The sequence below is a fragment of the Peromyscus eremicus genome, chromosome 16_21, assembly GCF_949786415.1.
Source record: "Peromyscus eremicus chromosome 16_21, PerEre_H2_v1, whole genome shotgun sequence".
NCBI lineage: Eukaryota > Metazoa > Chordata > Mammalia > Rodentia > Cricetidae > Peromyscus > Peromyscus eremicus.
Genome location: NC_081432.1, coordinates 35,912,014 through 35,932,135, shown reverse-complemented (window position 1 = coordinate 35,932,135; position 20,122 = coordinate 35,912,014). Strand labels below are relative to the sequence as shown.

Here is a 20,122-nt window from a genome sequence, read left to right as displayed (position 1 = left end):
AGAAACAAAGTTCGGGAGGGAGTAAAGGCGCACGGTTGTCTGTACACAGCCAAAGTTTATCAGGTTCTTCTATGTGAGCCTCATAGGAACCGCAAAGCAAAACTCTTTAGCAGAAGCAGGAAACAAAAATAGAAAGCATTCAAAGCACTCAGCTACATGAAACCACAAAGGAAGGTACAAAGTACCAGCCGAACCAGAAAACCATGAGAAAGACGGCAGAAGGAATCTTTACCTAACAGTGAGTGCCGTGAGTGCCGTGAGCGGACGTGGACTCGGCTCTCCAACGAAAAAGAGTGACAGAGTGGATTGAAATTCTCTCTCTCTCTCTCTCTCTCTCTCTCTCTCTCTCACACACACACACACACACACACACACACACACACACACACACACACGACCCCAACACTATGCTGCCTCAATTTATCTTCAATTACAAACACAGAAAGTAAAGAGATTTAAAAGATGCTCCAGGCAATTGGAGAGACCAGGACCTACCTCTACTTTAGTAACACAAAACAGGCTGGAATAAACTATTAACAGTCAAAGGCAGTCATTATGAAGGCAGAGGCAAGTGGATCTCTGAGTTAGAAGCCAGCCTGGTCTACATAGCGTGTAGGCTAGCCAGGGCTACACAGTGAGAACCTGTCTCAAAAAGGGCCATTGTACAACGAGGAAGAGTATTCGTGTTCCCCATGCACACAGAAACAACAGGAACGCATCTGAAGAGCCAGTGCTCGCTTTGGTAAGCTCAGCTCTTATCTGACTGGGGCGCTGGGAACTGCTCAACTTGCAGCCTGAGGGTATTTCCTCGGCCGTGCCTGTGTGTCCTGACGCAGCCAGGGCCACAAGGGGTTACTGCTGTGTAATAGTCTCCTTTCAGAACCCTCCCTCACCTGAGAGTCTTTCCAACAGCTCAGGTTGGCATTCTCCCTTCTGTGCTATGACGCAGAACGTGTCACCAGGTAGAAAGCTGAGGCTCAGTGACATTTATCTCTGTCTCTAGGACAGCCTTACCCTGGGTAGTCTACTGTCCAGTGTCTCAGAACATTCCCCGATTCAGACATTCCCCCAGCTTTCTAGCTGTGTATGTCAGGAACACCACTGTGGCCAGAAACAGATGTTATTTTACATACTGAAGAACCAATGAGAATTCCAGAAAGATAATTTGTACCTGTAACAAGTCAGCAGGAACACAAGGATAGACAGTGTGTTCAAAACTGCAGCTCAGAGCTTACAAAAAATCTTATTTCCTTGGATCTGAGACAAGAGTATTATTGCCCACATAATGCTTGCTTTTTTTTTTTTTTACTTGAAATAAAGGCAAACACATGCTGCAGTATTTTTGTGAGCTAGTTTACTAGTTTCTAAAATGGTCAAGTGCTGTAACAGTGAGTCAGAAAGAGGAAGTTAAAAGGCTAGACAAAAGGAAAGAGAGACTACTTCTTCATTTGAAGTATGTCTGTCCTAGCCTTTCTCTCCTCCAGTCTGCAGATGACAGACAGGAGACATGCCACACACTCCCCAGCACTTACTAGGTTCAAATCCGTTCATAAACTGACCACATCTAGGGACCTCTTGGAACAGCCTAGTTCAAAACTCACCTGGATCACGACAAGGGTTTCTGTCCTGACCAAAGCTGCCAGTGGAAGCCTTTCAAAAGGCAAGTCATGACAATGCTCACCAAAGGCCTGCAACCATGGTGTAATCATGAGAGCATGTCGGAGAAATTCAAGCCAAGACACTATCACACAGGTGACCAGAACCCAAAGATAATCCAAATTTCTAAGGAGCTGTCAGAGAGAGGAAACTGTGGACTACTGAATACAACCTGGGATGCCACATCAGATTCGGAAATGGAGAAGGGACCTTAACAGTAGCAACATGAAATCCAAATGAAGCCTACAGTTAAAGAGTACTGGGGCCAGCAGACTGGGCACGGTGCTACACATCTTTAATCCCATCAGGGAGGCAGAGACAGGTAGATCCCTGGGAGTTCAAGGGTAGTGGGTCTGCCTAGTGAGACCTCACCACCAAAAACAAAAAAAGTATCGAGCCAACAGGATGGCTCCGTGGGTAAAAGCACAGAGCAAGTGACTACCAAGTATTTGGCTGTGCTCTGACCTCTGTGTGGACATAGAACGAACACACACACATACACACACACACATACACACACACATATACACACAGAGAGTAAATGTAATTTTTAAAGTTTTTAAAGAGTAGCTGGGCAGTGGTGGTTCACGCCTTTAGTCTCAGCACTTTGGAGGCAGAAGCAGGCAGATCTCTGAGTTTGAGGCCAGCCTGGGCTACAGAGTGAATTGCAGGGCTACACAGAGAAATCCAGTGTGTGTGTGTGGCGGGGGGTGTTTAAAGAGTATTACACTTTGTTAATTTCTTAATCTTGGCAACTATTGTAGCTACTTAAGTTGTAGCATTATAGTGGGGAACACTATCATCTTTAAAACCTTTCTTTAACTGTGAAATTCTTTCAAAATAAAAAGCTTTAAAAATGTCTTTTGAAAGTGTCAAGTGTCTGGCTGGAGAGATGGTTCAGCAGTTAAGAGCACTGGGTGTGCCTCCAAAGGACCTGGGTTTTATTTCCAGCACCCACATGGGGGCTCACAACCATCTGTAACTCCAGTAATGGGGGATCCTGTGCCCTCTTCTGGCCTCTGGGGACACCAGGCAGACACATGGTTCACAGACATATGTGCAGACAGATATACATACAATTTAAAAAAAAAAATTAACAGGTATTTTTACCTATCAGGTGTCTTCTCTACTTGAAATTCTCAAGGGGCTTTCCATGAGGGATCAATGCTCAGCAAGACTGACCCCCACCTGCTACCCTGGGTGAAACTTTACTGAAACACGACCTCATCCCTTTCACGTATGTATGATCCATGGCTACCTGCAGGCTAACATGGAGAGTTTAATAGTTTTAACACAGACCAAAACAGACCAAATGACTCATAAAACTGAAACCATTTACCATTGGCCATACGTGTGTGTGTGTGTGTGTGTGTGTGTGTGTGTGTGTGTGTGTGTGTGTATATGCATGCCAGCTCTCTTGACTTAAAGGAAAAGCAAAGCCCGACGAGGACCCAGAGAATCTTCTGTGTTCTTTCATCCTATCCTTCCTTGACCACCCCCTACTGCAGAACTCTAGCCACTCACAGGCCTCTTGGAACTGTTTCCTCAAACATCTCAGTAGCACTGTGGCCTTGGTGCTGGCACTGTTCTAGAGTGCATGACTCAGGCCTTTGCCCAATGACCTCCTGGCACTAATAAGCCCACTCCACAGCACCCATGTGTTATCTCCCTTTCTTCCTCCCCCTAACCCACTCAGTCTTCCACAGTGCTCACAAGGTCGGCCATGCTCCACAAGTGAGCTGCAACGTCTCTAGGAATTTCAGTAGAAAGGTTTTATTTCACTCACTCATATACCTACCACTTATCCCCTCTTCAGAAAATACTTGTTGAATCGTGAACAAACTCCAAGGAATAGGAAATAAATACATAGAATCATTTATATGATTTATATCACGTATATAAGTATCTTAAGAGCTTAGCAGCTGGAAAGTGACAAGCCGAGATACTACTGATGCTCCAGTATGGTTACGCACAATTTAAAATCCAGAACAGAACAGCAGCCAATTAGATCAGCAGAGATACAGAACGCTCTGGAAACGGCAGAAGCCCCAGCCACTGGCCTCCTCTCCATCCACCCCAGGCCGGCTCTATTTTGCCACTTTAACTATTTTTCCTCCAGATTCATGCTCTTAGCAGTTACATACGACACCAGAGGCGACAGAACTGATCAACAAGTATCTTTATGACTGGATTGAAACTCCCCTTAATCTCAGGGCAAATCACCCCTCACATGGAGGCAGTATTCTCTGATCCTGAGGCTGCACCCCAGAGCAGGAGCAATCACCCCCTAGAAACCAGACTGCCTGCCCCCTCAAACGATGACAGAGATAACAGTTCCTCCCGAATGCCTTGCAAAATCAGAACTGAGAAAGATCTCAAGACCACTGGTCCGAACCAGATTTCCTGTTCTGTCGGTCAGGCAAAAAACTCCGCCTCTTTTCTTTCTCTGCTCTGTCTGCCCCTGGAGACAGACTTGGGATTCTGAAGCCCTTTAACTGTTCTGTTCCACATGGCTGTGCTGACTGAAGCCAAGTTCTTTCTGTTCTCAATGAACGTCTGGACGCGTGGCTGAGGCTAGCCTACCGGGACTCTGGAGCTGGGACTTTAACCCTAAACTCTAGTAATTTTACCAACTTAACCTCTTAAACGTCTATATAAAAAATGCCACGTGAGCACACAGAATCTGTTTTTCTCTAGGCACACACAGAACAGGGTAGTCAACAAACAGGTACTGATAAGGTATAAAGGGGCTGACACCGTACAAACTATGTCATTTGACTACAATGGGTTGAAATGGGGATCAGTGAACAGTGGGAATTGTGGGAAACTCTCAGATAGGTAAGAATGTAAAAACATGTATATATTTCTATAACACCCATGGGTCAAGGAAAAGATTACACGGGGACTTAGAAAGTATTTTGATATGAATAAAAAAATTAAAGGGCATGTCAAAAGGTATGGATATATAGGGGCTAGAGAGATGGCCCAGCAGATAAGAGCACCTACTGCTCTGCAGAGGACCTGAGTTTGGTCCCCAGCACACCACACCAGACGGTTCACAACAACCACCTGTAACTCCAGCTCCAAAGGGATCTGCTGCTTCTGACCTCCACAGGCACCACTCGTATATACACAGTCTCCATTCATATTCTCATTCATTCTCTCTCTCTCTCTCTCTCTCTCTCTCTCTCTCTCTCTCTCTCCCACCTCTCTCTCTCTCTCTCTCTCTCTCTCTCTCTCTCTCTCTCTCTCTCTCTCTCACATACACACACCACATGTACATGCACATTCCCATTCATATTCATATTCTTTCTCTCTTGGGCACCACATGTATGTGTACACTCCCATTCATTCTCATTCTCTCTCTCTCTCTCTCTCTCTCTCTCTCTCTCTCTCTCTCACACACACACACACACACACACACACACACACACACACACACACTTGCGCACGCACACATGCACACCCACCAATCTTTAACTGGAGCAGAGCCAAAGTGGTACTTAAAGAAAGCTTATAGCTTTGAATCGCTTACATTACTAAAGAAAAAAATCCCCAACCAACAATCTCCGCATTCATCTTTAAAAAAAAAAAAACAAAAAACAAAAAAAACCAGAAAAGTCAAACTAAAAGAAGTGTAGATATGAAAGCTACAGAGAAAGAACAGAGTCTCAGGGTCTGTTTCTTCTTCACTTGCCAGCAGCCAGAGCCCAGAGACCTAGGAGGTCTCAGAGGTGAGGAAACAGGGAGAGGAAAGGGAAACGAAGCTGGGATGAAGAGCACAGCCAGGAGAGTAATCAGCAGAGCCAACTGGAGAGCTACTGACTCTTCCGCAATATGGACATCAGACTAATGTCCCCTCCGAAAAAGAGGGAGCCAGTGATACACTCTCGTACACATTTCAGTTTGGGGGGTTATCTACTCTTCTCCCCAGCACCTGCTTCATCATGGTATTTCAATAAATACTTGTTCAACAGGAGAAAGAAGAGCTTGAGGGAATGTGGCCACAGGGGGAGGCCTCATTCTGTGTGCTCCTTAGGTGCTCCAGGGGAGAAGAGAGGGGAAAATAAACAGGTACTAACCCTTAGCTGAAAGCACACTCAAATGTCTACCAGGAAAGACTGAACCTTAGAAAGCTGGGAGTGGTGAAGAGAATTAACAGGCTTTCCCACGCTCCTTCCTGGAAATCACACACCATTATCAGCAAACACCAAACACAAGAACCACAGGCTTCGTTTTGAAATATTAACAACTGAAATTCTCAGGCTCAAAAGGGGATCTGGCTTTGTTTCAATAACCAGAGGTAACATGAAGAGCTACAGAGACCAGCTGGGTCTGCAGCTGGCTCTGTGGCCTAAAGAAAAGTCGGCACCTCTGTTTTTATAAAATAAAATAATAATAATAATAATAATAATAATAATAATAATACAATTAGTCTAGAACACATCTTTATCCCCTCATTCTCCCCTCAGCCAGTAGCTTAAAACCCCCGAACCATTCAATGACTCATAAAAATGGAAGCAAAACACAAAACAAAAAGGGGGAGAAATGAGTAGACTCTATAATAAAATAATTGAGAGAGGACAGAGAAAGGGAAGTGGAGGGAGAGGGGGAGGGAAAGAAGAAACTCTCAAGCAGTGACTTGGCCATTAAAGAAAAGAACGAAGAAAACCATACTTAGCAGAAGCAACACCAAGCATTAGAAGGGACTGTAACGATTCTCCAGGTGTCTGGAAACACAAAGGGTCCACAACATCTGAAGCAATCCTGAAAAAACAACTTCAGGACTCTCTGGGTTGTCAGTCACTCACACAAACCTACATCAGGCAGTGGAGAGAGCTCCAGCATGAGATTTAGCTCCAAATCCAGACAATGAAAGCAAACGGGGGGGGGGGGGGGGGGGTGGGGGGGGGCGGGGGACCCACACTTACAGTCTCTGTGTTTTCAATAAACATATCAGAAGCCAACGTGTTTTCCCGACACAGGAACTGCCATGATGAATATGTGACAACCAGGGAACTTTCCCACTACCTTAGACCTTAACACAAGTTAGCTAAAGATGAGACACAGTCCCAGGGCAAAAGTTAGAAGCATGACAGTTTGCAGGAGGGGTCTTCACAATATAGAGGCATGCAAGGGTTTGCTAGCGCACAGAATGCAGCTGCTGTGGAAGAAAACTGCCCACCACGGCAGTATGAAGAAAATGGATAGACACTCAGACTGGGAAAAAAACATTCAAACACAAATTTGACAAGAATGGTATCCTTTTTATATATTAAAGAACTCGTAACTGAAATTAAAAAAAAAAAACTTTAAGAAATAAGGAAAATATCCAGCAGACCCCATCACAAAAGAACATACATTTTTATGAAATGGATTAATGATAAAGGAAGGGGGGTAGATGAAGTGAAATATGACAAACAAAAATACTAAAACCTGAACAGAAGAATCCAGGTGGTAAGTATACAGGCATTTTGTGTAAAGATTTTTCAACTTTGTTTTATGTCTTGAATTTTTCTCAAGGAAAAAAAAAAATGCCATTCTCTTTTATGAAATAAAAGACTTAGCTCCATAAGCCTAAAGAACATATAACGTGCCAGGGAAATATGACCCATAATACCTGAGACTGAAACTTACATTACAGCTGAAGTACCAGGCTTTAAGGATAGAAAAAGAATAAATCGAGCAACCAGGTAAAACATGAGTTTCTAATACCAAAGAATGAGAACTATGAAAGACTGTCTGGCTAACTTTAGCACTCGTACCCAAGCACACATGAAGGATGGAGAGGGGGAAGAAGGGTGAGAAAAGGGGAGGGAGGGGGTAACTTAGAATTTCTATACCCAGCTGAACTACGATGGCAGAACCGATCATTATCCTAGTTAGCTTCTCTGTTGCTGTGACAAAACACTAACCAAAAGCAACTTGGGAGCAGAAAGGGTTTAAAATTCATCAAGAGAAGTCAGGGCAAAAACTCAGGCAGGAACCTAGAGGCAGGAACCAAAGCAGAGATCACAGAGGAAAACTCGTTATTGGCTCAGTTGCCTTCCTTATACAGCTCAAGCCTACCTGCCTAGGAATGGCACCGCCCACAATGGGCTGGACTCCCCGCATCAATAAATAATCAAGAAAATGCCCCACAGGTCAACTGGATGGAAGCAAATTCCTCAACTGAAGTTCCCACTTTCTGGGTATATCTAAGTTTGTGTCAAGTTGACAAAAACACGACAATCATACGGGACCTCAGAGGCCATTGTTCCCGTGAATCTTTGCTGAGATGAGTTTCTGTCAATCAAGGGAAGATAGGAGGAACTACATCCAAAGGACAAGAGTGCTTGCTGAACACTGGTGACTGCAGCATGGAGAACGAACAGAATGGAGAGAAAGAACAGAATACACCTTGCCAGTGCGGAAAGGCTGGCAGAATCTAACAAAGCAGAGAGATGCAGTCACACAGCCATCTCACCTGTGTATCTTCCAGTCAAAGGGCAGTACAGAAAGCAGATGAACCGAGTAACAGGCAGGGGAGCCTGTGTGCTAGTGCAATGGAATACGCTAGGCAAGATAATGTAATTGACAGTAAGTAAGGCAGCTGGGACAGAGGCGAGGCAAAGAGGAAATCAAGTTTAGTGGATTCCCTAATAGGAAACTCTCTAAAGACCAGCTAAAAAAACAGAAAGGCCTCACAAAAGGCAAAATACAAAGTTACAAACTTTTCTCCAGTAGCAGAAAAATAAAACATGCAAAAACAAAGCAATCAGACAGACCACACAATGGGAGAAAAAAAATTCTTTAAAAGCTGTAGAGGAAAAGCACCTGGCCAGCCCTGCTGAGCCCCCCCCCCCACAGTCCCTACCAGCACAGTGAAGGAGGAGCGACAATGACTGGTGTTGGGTAGGGCAGGTGCTCTGAGGGGCACCTGCAACCCCAGCTGTTTGTGAGGCAGATGCAAATGATCACAAGCTCAGAGTCTCCCAAGACCCTGTTCCAAAGCCAAAGGATTTTCTTTAAAAGGTTGATAAACCACAAGTCTGAGGCCCTGAGTTCAATCCCCAGTCAGAGTCAGCTAGAGGAGGAGGAGGAGACGACACACACCAGCAAACAATTAGTCATTACCAACACACGGAAGGCAACTAAACTCATTGGTTGAAAGAGGAAACTCCAACTCTAAGCTTGGGGATAAATGTATTTTTAAATGATTCAAAAGTAAGGGAAACAAGAGTGTGGAGGAATACTAAACAAACATACCAAAAGAAAGCACAAGCCACAATATTCTCACCAGTGAGGCTCAACTCACTCGACCCTGCCCCAGAAACACAAAGTATGTGAGTACATTCAAAAGTCCCAGCAGGAGCCGGGTGTGGTAGCACACGCCTTTAATCTCAGTACTGGGGAGGCAGAGGCAGGTGGATCTCCCTGAGTTTGAGCCTACCCAGTCTATGCAATGAGTTCTAGTCCAGCCAGGGCTACACAGTGAGACACTATCTCAAAACACTAACTACAATAATTATTAACTAAAATATTAGCTGGACAAGTAACCATTAAGGTAAGGTCAAAAAACCTATGTTCCCAACGACATAATATTATCATTGATAAAACAAAAACTATAAGAGAATTAAAAAAAAAAATGGTTAGTGAGACCCGTCCTTCACTTCTTAGTCCACAACCAATCAAGTGGAAAGAACAGTCAGGTGCTGTGGTGGTTTCAGTTCATCAACAGCAAGCAGGTCCAGAACCACCTAGAAGGCTGGCCTTTAGTGTGCCTGCAGGGGTTTATCTAGGCTGTGGTAACTGAGGCAGGACGGCCTGCCCACTGTGGGCGGCACCTTCCTCTGGCTCCGATCGCGGGGTATCTGAACAGGGAAAGGGAGCTCTCTGTGCCGCAGCAGGCCTTCATCCTTCCCTGCGTGGCTGTGGGTGTACTGTGGCCAGCTCACCTTCCTCTCTCTTTGCTTCCCCCGCCCTGGCCCCTCGAGCTGTGAGCTAGAATAAAACCTTTCTCCCTTAAGTCGCTGCTGTAGGGACATGACATCCCAGCAACAGGGACAGATACTAGAAACTGAAATCGAACAGGGTGCATATAATTGATGCATTCATAAAATCCCAGAACTTCTCTGCAGTGCACACAGAAAACTCACAAAAGCTAAGTACCTCTCAAGCTGCAAAGAAAACACCAATTAGAGTGGGACTTGTATGGACATTTTCCAATCAAGATATAATTAGGTATCGATAACCAGTCTAGAGAATGGGGTAAAAGGGATGAAGTGGGAAATGGCACTTCTTTTGACTATGTGTATCTTTTTATACAGATTATTTTGTAAAGCAGGTTCATGCTTCTCATGCCCCCAAAGTAATTCAAAACAGGAAACAAGAATACCAATCCTGAACCCATCACTGAAGAATGAGGGATATAAACACACTGAAGTGGACGAGGAAGGAGGAAACTAAGCCAATCACCTTTGGAAACCAGCCCTCTGGATGTCATGAAGCTAAAGGAAGAAAACAGGACAAATAATGCACCTCAGTTCCCAGCACGTGCTGGATCTCAGGATCAGCCCAACAATTCAAAACCTGCTTTATGCTTAGTCAACTTGGAAAAACAAGTTGATTCACTGTGAATCCTGACAACCAGGTTCTTCACTTTGGAGAAAAGGGTTTAATAACTGAGGAGTGAGGGAAGGCTAGAGTGGACCCTGTGAGACTGGAGTCAGAGATACCATTAAAAACATGGTAGACATATGATTTACACATAGAGAGCCATAAAATTATATAGAAATAGGGGAATCTCTACTGGAAGGGTGAGAAAAAAATGTTCCCTCAGCTAATGAGCACATGCAGAATCGAGATCTTGGTGTGTGTGTGTGTGTGTGTGTGTGTGTGTGTGTGTGTGTGTGTGTGTGTATGTGTGTGTTCCTGTATATCTGGGTACTTACATGCTCATGTGAGAACAGCGGATAACTCTGCATCTTCCTCAGGAATACTGCTTACCTACCTCCTTTGAGATAGCATATCCCACTACCCTGGAGCTCACAAATTAGGCTAGACTGGCTGCCAGCAAATCCCAGGCGTCCCCTGTCTCTGCCTCCCTACCGCTATGACTCCAAGTGTGTGCCACCACCACACCTGGCATTTTTATGTGGGTTCTGGGGACTTAAAACTCAGGTCCTCATGCTCATAAGGTAAACAATTTACTGACTGAGCCATCCCCCAGGCCCCAGACCTTGATTTCTGAGACCCACCTCTAATACAAAGAAGCAGGTTCCTTCAAAAAGTACCCGAGTTCAGGGCCAGGAAAATGCAAGATTAACTTAAAACTATTCTGATTCAACAAAGTGAAGAGAAACAGCCAGGCCACAGGAGGTGGAACAGCCAATGGCCACAACAGGCCACACGTACATGCACGTGCACAACTTGATTAACAAACCAGAACTGGTTGATATATCTACAAATGAGTATTAAGGAACTCCAATTAACAAATGGAGAGACAATGGAAAGGGAACGCACACAAGCGTCATTTCCGCGGGGAGTCATGGGGAAGCTGAGTCAGTGCCGACGTACTGATGAGAAGCAGGTCCTTTCCCTGATCTTAAAAAAGTCTTGCCAGGTAGCAGTGGCACAAGCCTTTAATCCCAGCACTCAGGAGGCAGAGCCAGGCAGATCTCTGTGAGTTCGAGGCCAGACTGGTCTACAGAGTGAGATCCAGAACAAGCATCAAAACTACACAGAGAGAGCCGGGCGGTGGTGGCGCACGCCTTTAATCCCAGCACTCGGGAGGCAGAGCCAGACAGATCTCTGTGAGTTTGAGGCCAGCCTGGTCTCCAAAGCGAGTTCCAGGAAAGGCGCAAAGCTACACAGAGAAACCCAGTCTCGAAAAACCAAAAAAAAAAAAAAACCTATACAGAGAAACCTTGTCTCGAAAAACCAAAAAAAAAAAAAAAGTCTTGCCCACCACAAGACAACTCTGAACACATAAAGAAAAACATCATCTTTACAGTAGAAAAGCCTGGTATATGCCAACTAAACATGTCACAGTAACTTGACCAACTCTCACGTATAAACCGATCTGATCTGTTAGTTCTTGCCAACAGGCTGACGGCTGACACTGTTAAAGCCATTTATGTCAAAGGGTTTGAAGACGACACAAAGGCACACACCCTCATGTAAAACACGGGCTGTGTGCAACCATCAGAAGACTGTCTCCATCGTCACCTGTGAACACCATGAAACAGGGAGTTCTCTCCATTCAGCACTTCACACTGACTGTGTTGTGTGCCCCCTACACACCACATGCAAAACTGGCCCTGTCACCATAAAACACCAATTCAAACTCTAAGTTGGGACCTTAAAGATTAAAGAGAGGGCTTCGAGTATTTCCAGGCAAACTGTACCAATGTAGATGGACAGGGTGACAGGCTAGCTAAGGTTCTTTCCAAAGCGTTGACAACCATTACAGTTATCATCAACATCACCACTTGTCAGTTTTCTGGCCACATCCTGCCTGATACCACCTCAAAAATCCATGCAATCTCTCCACTCCACTCAAAACAGTATCTCACCACCAACACAGCCCTGTAACCCCACCGACTGCCTATCCTCTTTGGTGGTAGGCTATAAAATTATTATTTTTTTGTCTTTTTGGGGGGGGGCGTTGAGACAAGATTTCTCTGTTTAACAGTACTCGCATTGTAGACCAGGCTGGCCTTGAACTCACTGAGATCCGCTTGCCTCTGCCTCCCAAGTGCTAGGATTAAAGGCGTGCACCACCACCGTCTGGCTTTATCCTTTTTTTTTTTAAAAAAAAAAAAAAAAAAAAAAAACCATCAGATAGGATCTTAGCTGCAGCCAGCAGAAACTAGAAAAATTATTTATTGAAAGATGGCTTGAATGAACACATGGGGCCTGTGGTTGGGTTGAGGAATCAGGCTGGGAATACTCACAAAAAGTCACACTGCAGTCAGGAATCACAAGACCATGCCATCTAAGTCACAGTTGGTCACCATGACCACCTGATCCTGGCTCCCTTATCTTTGATTTTAAATATGTATTTATTTACTTGGAGAGAGGGAAGCTGCTACGGCGTGCATGTGGAGGTCAGGGTATAACTATCGGGCATCACTTATCCTGCACCATGACGGTCTGGGGATTGACTCAGCTCATCAGACTTGGCGGCAAGCTCCTTCACCTGCTGAGCCATCTCACTGGAATACAGAAATATAAATGGACCCTCTGTCCAGACGCCTTGCAAGCTTTCCCTGTTATTTCTTTTGGGTTTTCTATCATCTGAAAATAAAGAGGCTCTGATACAAAGTACGGGATGAGAACAGTAAACCATAAAGCAAACAGTTGGCATTTTTCATTTTCATAGCGAGGTGGAGACACTTCATCCCATCAGGGTTTACACCTGGGGACTCCCCAAATACAAGGCCAGGGCATGAAAAACACAGTCTGCTAAAACCCAGAGCGCACTTGAGAAAATACTTTGCCAAAATGATCTTGGGTAATAAAAATAATACAAGAATTAGTATATAGAATAAGAGCAAAAAATACATAAATATGAGGCATATAGTTAGCAAAAGATCATTATACTCTAAATACTATAATTAAACTCTAAGTTTTAAAAAAGGACCAACCATACTTGGGTCACACAAAGAATCCTCCAGAGCAACTCAATTCATCCCTCTCAGCCCCTTCTGAAGTTCTGAACTGAGCCAGTAAACTTTCAATAAGGTATCGATGTTCAGTCACTTACTATTCTAATATTCTCTAAATGTTTTATCATATACCTAAAGGACTCATGAGGTGAGCTATCCAGAGGGACAAAGGACAAAAGCATAGCTAATGATGACTCTTCCAAAGACAGGCATCTTTTAGTCCTTTCAAGAAAATAAATATGGAGCGGAGAGATGGATCAGTGGTTAGGAGCACTGGCGGCTCTTCCAGAGGTCCCAAGTTCAATTCCCAGCACCCACATGGCAGCTCACACCTGTCTGTTAACTCCAGTCCTAGGGGTCCAACTCCCTCTTCTGGCCTCCACTGATAGCAGGCATGCTGGTGGCACCTAGACACAGATGCAGGCAAAACATCCATACACATATTTTCATCTTTCTCTAGGGTCTAGCCAGGTAAGTACAGTCCTCGAACTCGATCAGGAAACTTCTCTTTGCAACAAATGGAGACCATTACAGAAACCACAACCAATCCATACACAGAACTGAGGAGCCCAGGCCATCGACAACACAACTCCTGCACCTAAGGCTCAGGGAGTATTGCATGAGAGGGGTGGAAAGATCCTAAGAGCAAGAGAAACAGGGAGTACACTGTGAGGTCATGTCTCCTAGGAAGGAGTGTCAAAGGCTACACTCATAAAGTTTCATCAGCATGGCTGCCTAAACACTAGCTGAACAAAGGCAACAATAGACACGCCGGAGTGGATGGGAAAAAAGCCCACGCAGCCTCAAACATTACACAAAGAACTACCAGCCACGAAGGAACACTGAGAGCAGGAGAAGAGAATCTTCCCCGGGGAAGAGCACACCAACATGGTATCCAATACCAAAAGGTCAGCCCTAAAAACATATAGATGTTACATACAGATTGAGCCGGTTCTAGTTATGTACTTAGGGATACACATACACATAGACATACACATACACATACACACACACACACACACACACACACACACACACACACACACGTGTTTATGATAACAGTTTATGAAAAAAGAGGCCACGAATTTCAAAGAGAGCAAGGAAGGGCATATTGGGGGGGTGCGTTGGGAGGAGGAAATGATCTAATTATATTATAATCTCAAAAAACAAAACGATTTAAAAATTAAAATGAATAAATGCTTTAAATTCTAAAAAGAGAGAACAAGGGAATCTGTGGCTGATATGTAGAACTGAATTGTATTGCAAAATAAAAATTAAAAAAAAAAAAAAAATTCTAAAAAGAAAAAAGGTAATAAGTAAACAAATAAAAATATAAAGAACAAAAAGGGCCCAGGGAAAGACCACAGCCCCCAGTGACCTACAGGTGCTCCCCACACTCTAGCACTTTGTTTTGATTTCAAAACAGATTTTGTGTGGCTTTGGCCGGCTTTGAACTCCCAGAAATCCTCCTGTCTCAGTCTTCTGAGGTCCAGGTTTACAGGCATGGATCAATATGCCCAGCATTTCCCCCACTTTTTTCATTATTAATCTCTCCTCATATGTTTAAACTAGAGATAATGCACGCTTTCACAGAAATCCCTGATTTGTTTGAAAAAAAAATATATATATACACATATATATGTGTGTATGCATATGGATATATATTTTTTCATATTTGCCTGTTAGTACTATCCCTGATTTAAATGGGAGACCGGAGGTAGCTTCACAGAAGGGATGGAGGAAGCAGAGAGTGGAAAGGAAGAGGCAGTGTTCAGACGCTGAAGTAATACACACAGAACAGAGGACACACAGATCTGTACAACATACTGGGTACAGGACAATTAGCACTGCACACAGAGAACTCCCATGAGCATATGGGATACCTGGAAGAGCAGCAGCTTGAGAGGGCTAGACTAATTTAGTTCTGGAAAAATTAAGAGTTGCCTATCTTAATCACTGTTCTATTGCTGTGAAGAGACACCATGACCAAGGCAACTTTTTTTTTTTTGGTTTTTCGAGACAGGGTTTCTCTGTGTAGCTTTGCGCCTTTCCTGGAACTCACTTGGTAGCCCAGGCTGGCCTCGAACTCACAGAAATCCACCTGGCTCTGCCTCCCGAGTGCTAGGATTAAAGGCGTGCGCCACCACCGCCCGGCCCAAGGCAACTCTTATAAGAGAAAGCATTTAACTGGGGGCTTGCTTACCATTGTTCAGAGGTTTAGTCCATCATCATCATGGCAGCCTACAGGTAGACCTTGATGCAGTAGCAAAGAACTACATCCTGATGCATAGGCAAAGAGACAGACTCTAGGTTTGGCATGGGATTTTGAAACCTCAAAGCCCACCCCTAGTAACACACTTCCTCCAACAAGGCCACACCTCTTAATCCTTCTAATCCTTTCAAACAGTGCCACTCCCTGGTGACTAAGCATGTAAAACATAGGAGTCTATGGAGGCCATTCTTATTTAAACAGCTACAATGCTCATTAGACATTTGTACGATGTTATTAAGTAGGTGAGCAGAAACAGGTGTTGAGGAGAGTCTGAAGATCTCCAGTCATCCTGCACATAAATCATGGTCAAAGCCACAGAAGATGTACCTGTTACTAGTGCCTGATAGACCTCAGGCTACCAGAATACCTAGGGGAAAAAACTTCTAACTAACCCATAGAGAAGTAAGCACACTCAGGAATGATTTTGAATTGCCTCATGGCTGAATCCAGTGAAACATTTCAATTCTTCTGTTCAAGACAGACTTTCTGCATTGAAATTCTAAGGAGACAGGCAGACAAACACTACAGTCCAAGAGGGCTTTTCAGAGACTGGAGCACTGCTAACACTATACAAAAATAATACTCTCACTGCAAATAAATTCTAACTTTATAAAAATGTATCTGTCTGGGCAGTGGTGGCGCACGCCTTTAATCCCAGCACTTGGGAGGCAGAGCCAGATGGATCTGTGTGAGTTTGAGGCCAGCCTGGTCTACAGAGCGAGATCCAGGACAGGCACCAAAACTACACAGAGAAACCCTGTCTCAAAAAACAAAAAAATAAATAAACAAGCTAATAAATAAATAAATAAATAAATATAAATAAAAATGTATCTGGCAGAAAGTGGCATCACCGCATAATCCGGAGTCTCAAGGCACCTGCTAGCTACTAACAGTTTGACCAAGATATAATTTTTTCTTACTTATTTTAGTAATGCACATTAAGGAGTTGCATATACGTGTTTATCTGCTTAAATATATTTCTGAAAATGCAAATGTTTGTACTGGGTTGATTTTTACAAGCACAATGCTGAGTCAAGAGTGTACTTTCAATATTAACAGTCATTGCTTAGCTGCTTTCCAAAGAAGTAGTGCCCATCTCTAGGGGCAGACATATGTGATTGGCAGGTTTGGTTACTTAAAAGGAAAAAAAAATCATAAAGTTAATACAAATAACAAAATGAACAAACTACTTTGAAGAGTTGATTCCTCTCACATATGAAAATTCCTTACAAATCAAAGCATAAAAAAATAAGCAAAGTTTATAGAAAAACAATTATAAATGTGAATGGTCAGAATCTACACAAACCTACATTTAATTCCATACAGTAAAGAAATCCAAGTTAAATAAAGACAAAGAATTACTTTTCAACCAACCAGTTTCCAAACTAAGCTATTTTGTCAAAGGTCAAAGTATTACTTTCTATCCATCACACTGGAAAATCAAATTGCTCTATTGCTATGATTAAAAGAAAAAAAAAAAACACTCTGACCAAAAGCAACTCAGGGGAGCATTTATTTGGCTTATGCTTCCAGGTCACAGTCCATCATTGAGGGAAGTCAGGCCAGAACTCAAGCAGGAACTGAAGCTTAAATCCCACTGCTTGCTGGCTCATCCTCTAGCTCATGTTCAAGCTTTCTTATACGACGCAGGACCACCTGCATAGGGATGCTGCCACCCACAGTGGACTAGGCCTTCTCAATTATCAATTCAAGACGATCTGTCACAGATATGGCCACATAGGATCTAGGCGATTCTTTGAGGTTTCTCTTCCTGGGTGACTCTAGGTTATGTTAAGTTGACGATGAAAACTAACCAGTACAGACTAATATTACCTGGGGGGAAAAAATGAGCTCTTTCCTAGACTGATGGAGGAGGAGGTGGCTCAACCTTTGCAGTTGCATGCTGGCCACACAGGAGTATTTTAATGTGTCTGGGTCCTGAGCCATATTTAAGAAATTAGTACCAAGTCAGTAACTATACAGATGTGCAACACTTTATTTACACAAATACTTGATGCTTTGCTGATCATTATAGGAACTCAAGAAAAAAAAAAACCCTCACCTATAGATCAGAAATTTAAAAAAAAAAATGATTCTGAAACCAGACTACGAAATATTTGGATGCCAGAAAAAAAAAAATGATGCTGGTACCTTTAGTCTCTTAAAATCTTTTTGGGAACACATGGAAAAATATTCACAATATAACAACATATACAGAATGATCCTCTGGTATATATGTATACAAGCCATAGGAAGAACTATTTAAGTTTTTAAAAACTAATGTTCTATTTGCACGACGAAAAACAGGCAAGTTCCATTATATGTTTATGTGACTGATTTTAGTAGTATGTATGTGTTTACTTTGTCATTGAGACCATATTCAGTTGAAAAGAAATAAAGAACTCTGAAACAGGGGGTCTCGGGGCCCAGAACTAGCTCTCTCCATAAAGGGGAGAGGGCTAAGGAGTGACCTAGATCTCATCGGTGCCACTGGGCTACACGGCCAGCCCTTCCCCAGTTGAAAATCCAGCAGGATAACGGGACAATGCGTCCTCTAAGGCAGTGGTTCTCACCCTTCCTAATACAGTTCCTTATGGTGTGGTAATGCCTAAAACCTTCTTGAACACAGTTCCTCATGGTGTAGTAACCCCAACCATAAAATTATTTTGTTGTTATTTCATAACTGTAATTTTGCTACTGTTACGAATCATAATGCAAATATCTGATATACAGGGTATCTGATATGTGATTCCCCCACCACCACCAAGGGGTAGCAACCCATAGGTTAAAAACTGCTGGTCTAAATGCTTTTAAAAACACACACAAATATTTGATTAGCATCTTAACTCTCAGATTACATACGGTGAAAGAAAAAAATAACAAGGAATTACCTCTCCTATGAAGACAACTATAACGCAGTCCAGCTTCTCTTCAGGATACAGATTATCAATAAGGGAGTGTAGGGTTTCTATGAGGTAAGATTTGACTTCTCTCTTCACGGTAGGAATTCCCATTACTATTGAAACTGGAAAAAAGAATACAGTAATTATGTAAAAAGATTTTAGAACGACAATACAGACGTATGCATAGGAGTAATTGAGGGATTCAATTTTAGAAAGAAAAAGAGTAAAGGGGGACATCTATAATACTATAATTCTCTTCCACAGGACTAGGCCAGGTGTGTGTGTGTGTGTGTGTGTGTGTGTGTGTGTGTGTGTGTGTGTGTGTATGCAAGCACCACTGCAAATAAGTGATAATAATAAAAGGATAAACCTCACAGCAAAACAAACAGCTGCAAAAAGCATGTTCCCCCACAAGTAAAGGTCAGACACACTGACATCTGACACACAATGAATGTCCTGTGGATCAGCAGCTCGAGGGAACCACACAGCAAAGAAACACCAGGCAAATACAATTTAGGGACAAGTCACAAAATAACCAGTGTTAAGACCTGCCCCAGACAGAAAAGACTAAGAAAACATGATGAAGTAATGATGTCATGGAACCTGGGATCATGAGTCAGAACAGAAAAATGAGCAAGGTAAAATCTCGAGTGAGATCTATGATTCATTAGCAGTATAGCGTCAATGTGAACTTCCTGGTTTGGGACCCTGTGATGTGAGTATAGATGATGGGAATATTTGAGGGCACTGGGTCCTCAGCTGGCAGAGGGAGCAGTGTGAACTACGGATTGTGGATGACACATTAAAAGGTTCAAAATTATAGCTTCTACCATACTGCTTGTTATGAATGCAAGCTTACTCTTGCGTGATTAAGGCATTAGGGAACAATTTGGATGTAACATGAATTTCACATTTGTTTATGTGTGATTTCTTCTCTGAGACACACAGTAGGGAGACACTGGACAAATGAACCCAGCTAAGCCAAGTTTAGAAAAATGAACTGAACTGTGTGGGAAAACACAAAACGCACACACCTTAAACATCTACCAGCTGCTATGAAGACAACCATTCGAATCATCCACACAGGGATAGACTGTGTCCAATTTCAGACAATTCACACTGTACCGCTCACAACAGCCTCCAGGCTGGAGCCCTCCTGCAATCCATTCCATCGGGAGAGCCTCCTGGTGTTCTTAAGCAAAGTACCGTATTCAGTGTAGTTAACTTGTGCCATGTATAATCATGTGCGATCTTATAGGTTCTTCTTCACGTGCAACCGAGAGAGTTCAGTACTGTGATCCTAACCCCATTGTTTTTTCCCCATTTTATCATACAATTTTATCTGGCTCAGTAATTTGAGGGATTCCACACATCGTATTTCAAAGTATTTTTTAAAAAAATATATCTGTGTATCCTGCATATTGGGCGTTAACAGCTTAGATGCAAGATTACAAAACATCAGTAGGAACTTCTGCCCTCTGGGGTTCTCCCATTGTGCTGTAAGCCTGTATTTAAGACCACCTCCCTCCTTCAATAAATGGCATTTGGCATTCAAAAATAAAAAATAAAATAAAATAAAATAAAATAAAAAATAAAAAAAAAAACAGGGACCTCCCATGGTTTCGGTTTAACATTCACTG

At 43.1% G+C, this 20,122-nt stretch overlaps 1 protein-coding gene across 1 annotated transcript in view; it reads right to left on the bottom strand.

Moving 5' to 3' along the window:
* The window catches only part of Mgat4a (alpha-1,3-mannosyl-glycoprotein 4-beta-N-acetylglucosaminyltransferase A), a 99,968-nt gene that overhangs the window by 29,467 nt on the left and 50,379 nt on the right, over positions 1 to 20,122 (bottom strand). Inside the window, exon 4 of the mRNA XM_059281526.1 lies at positions 18,471 to 18,604. Within this exon, the coding sequence (XP_059137509.1) occupies positions 18,471 to 18,604 (134 nt within the window). The remainder of the gene's footprint in view (positions 1 to 18,470; positions 18,605 to 20,122) is intronic.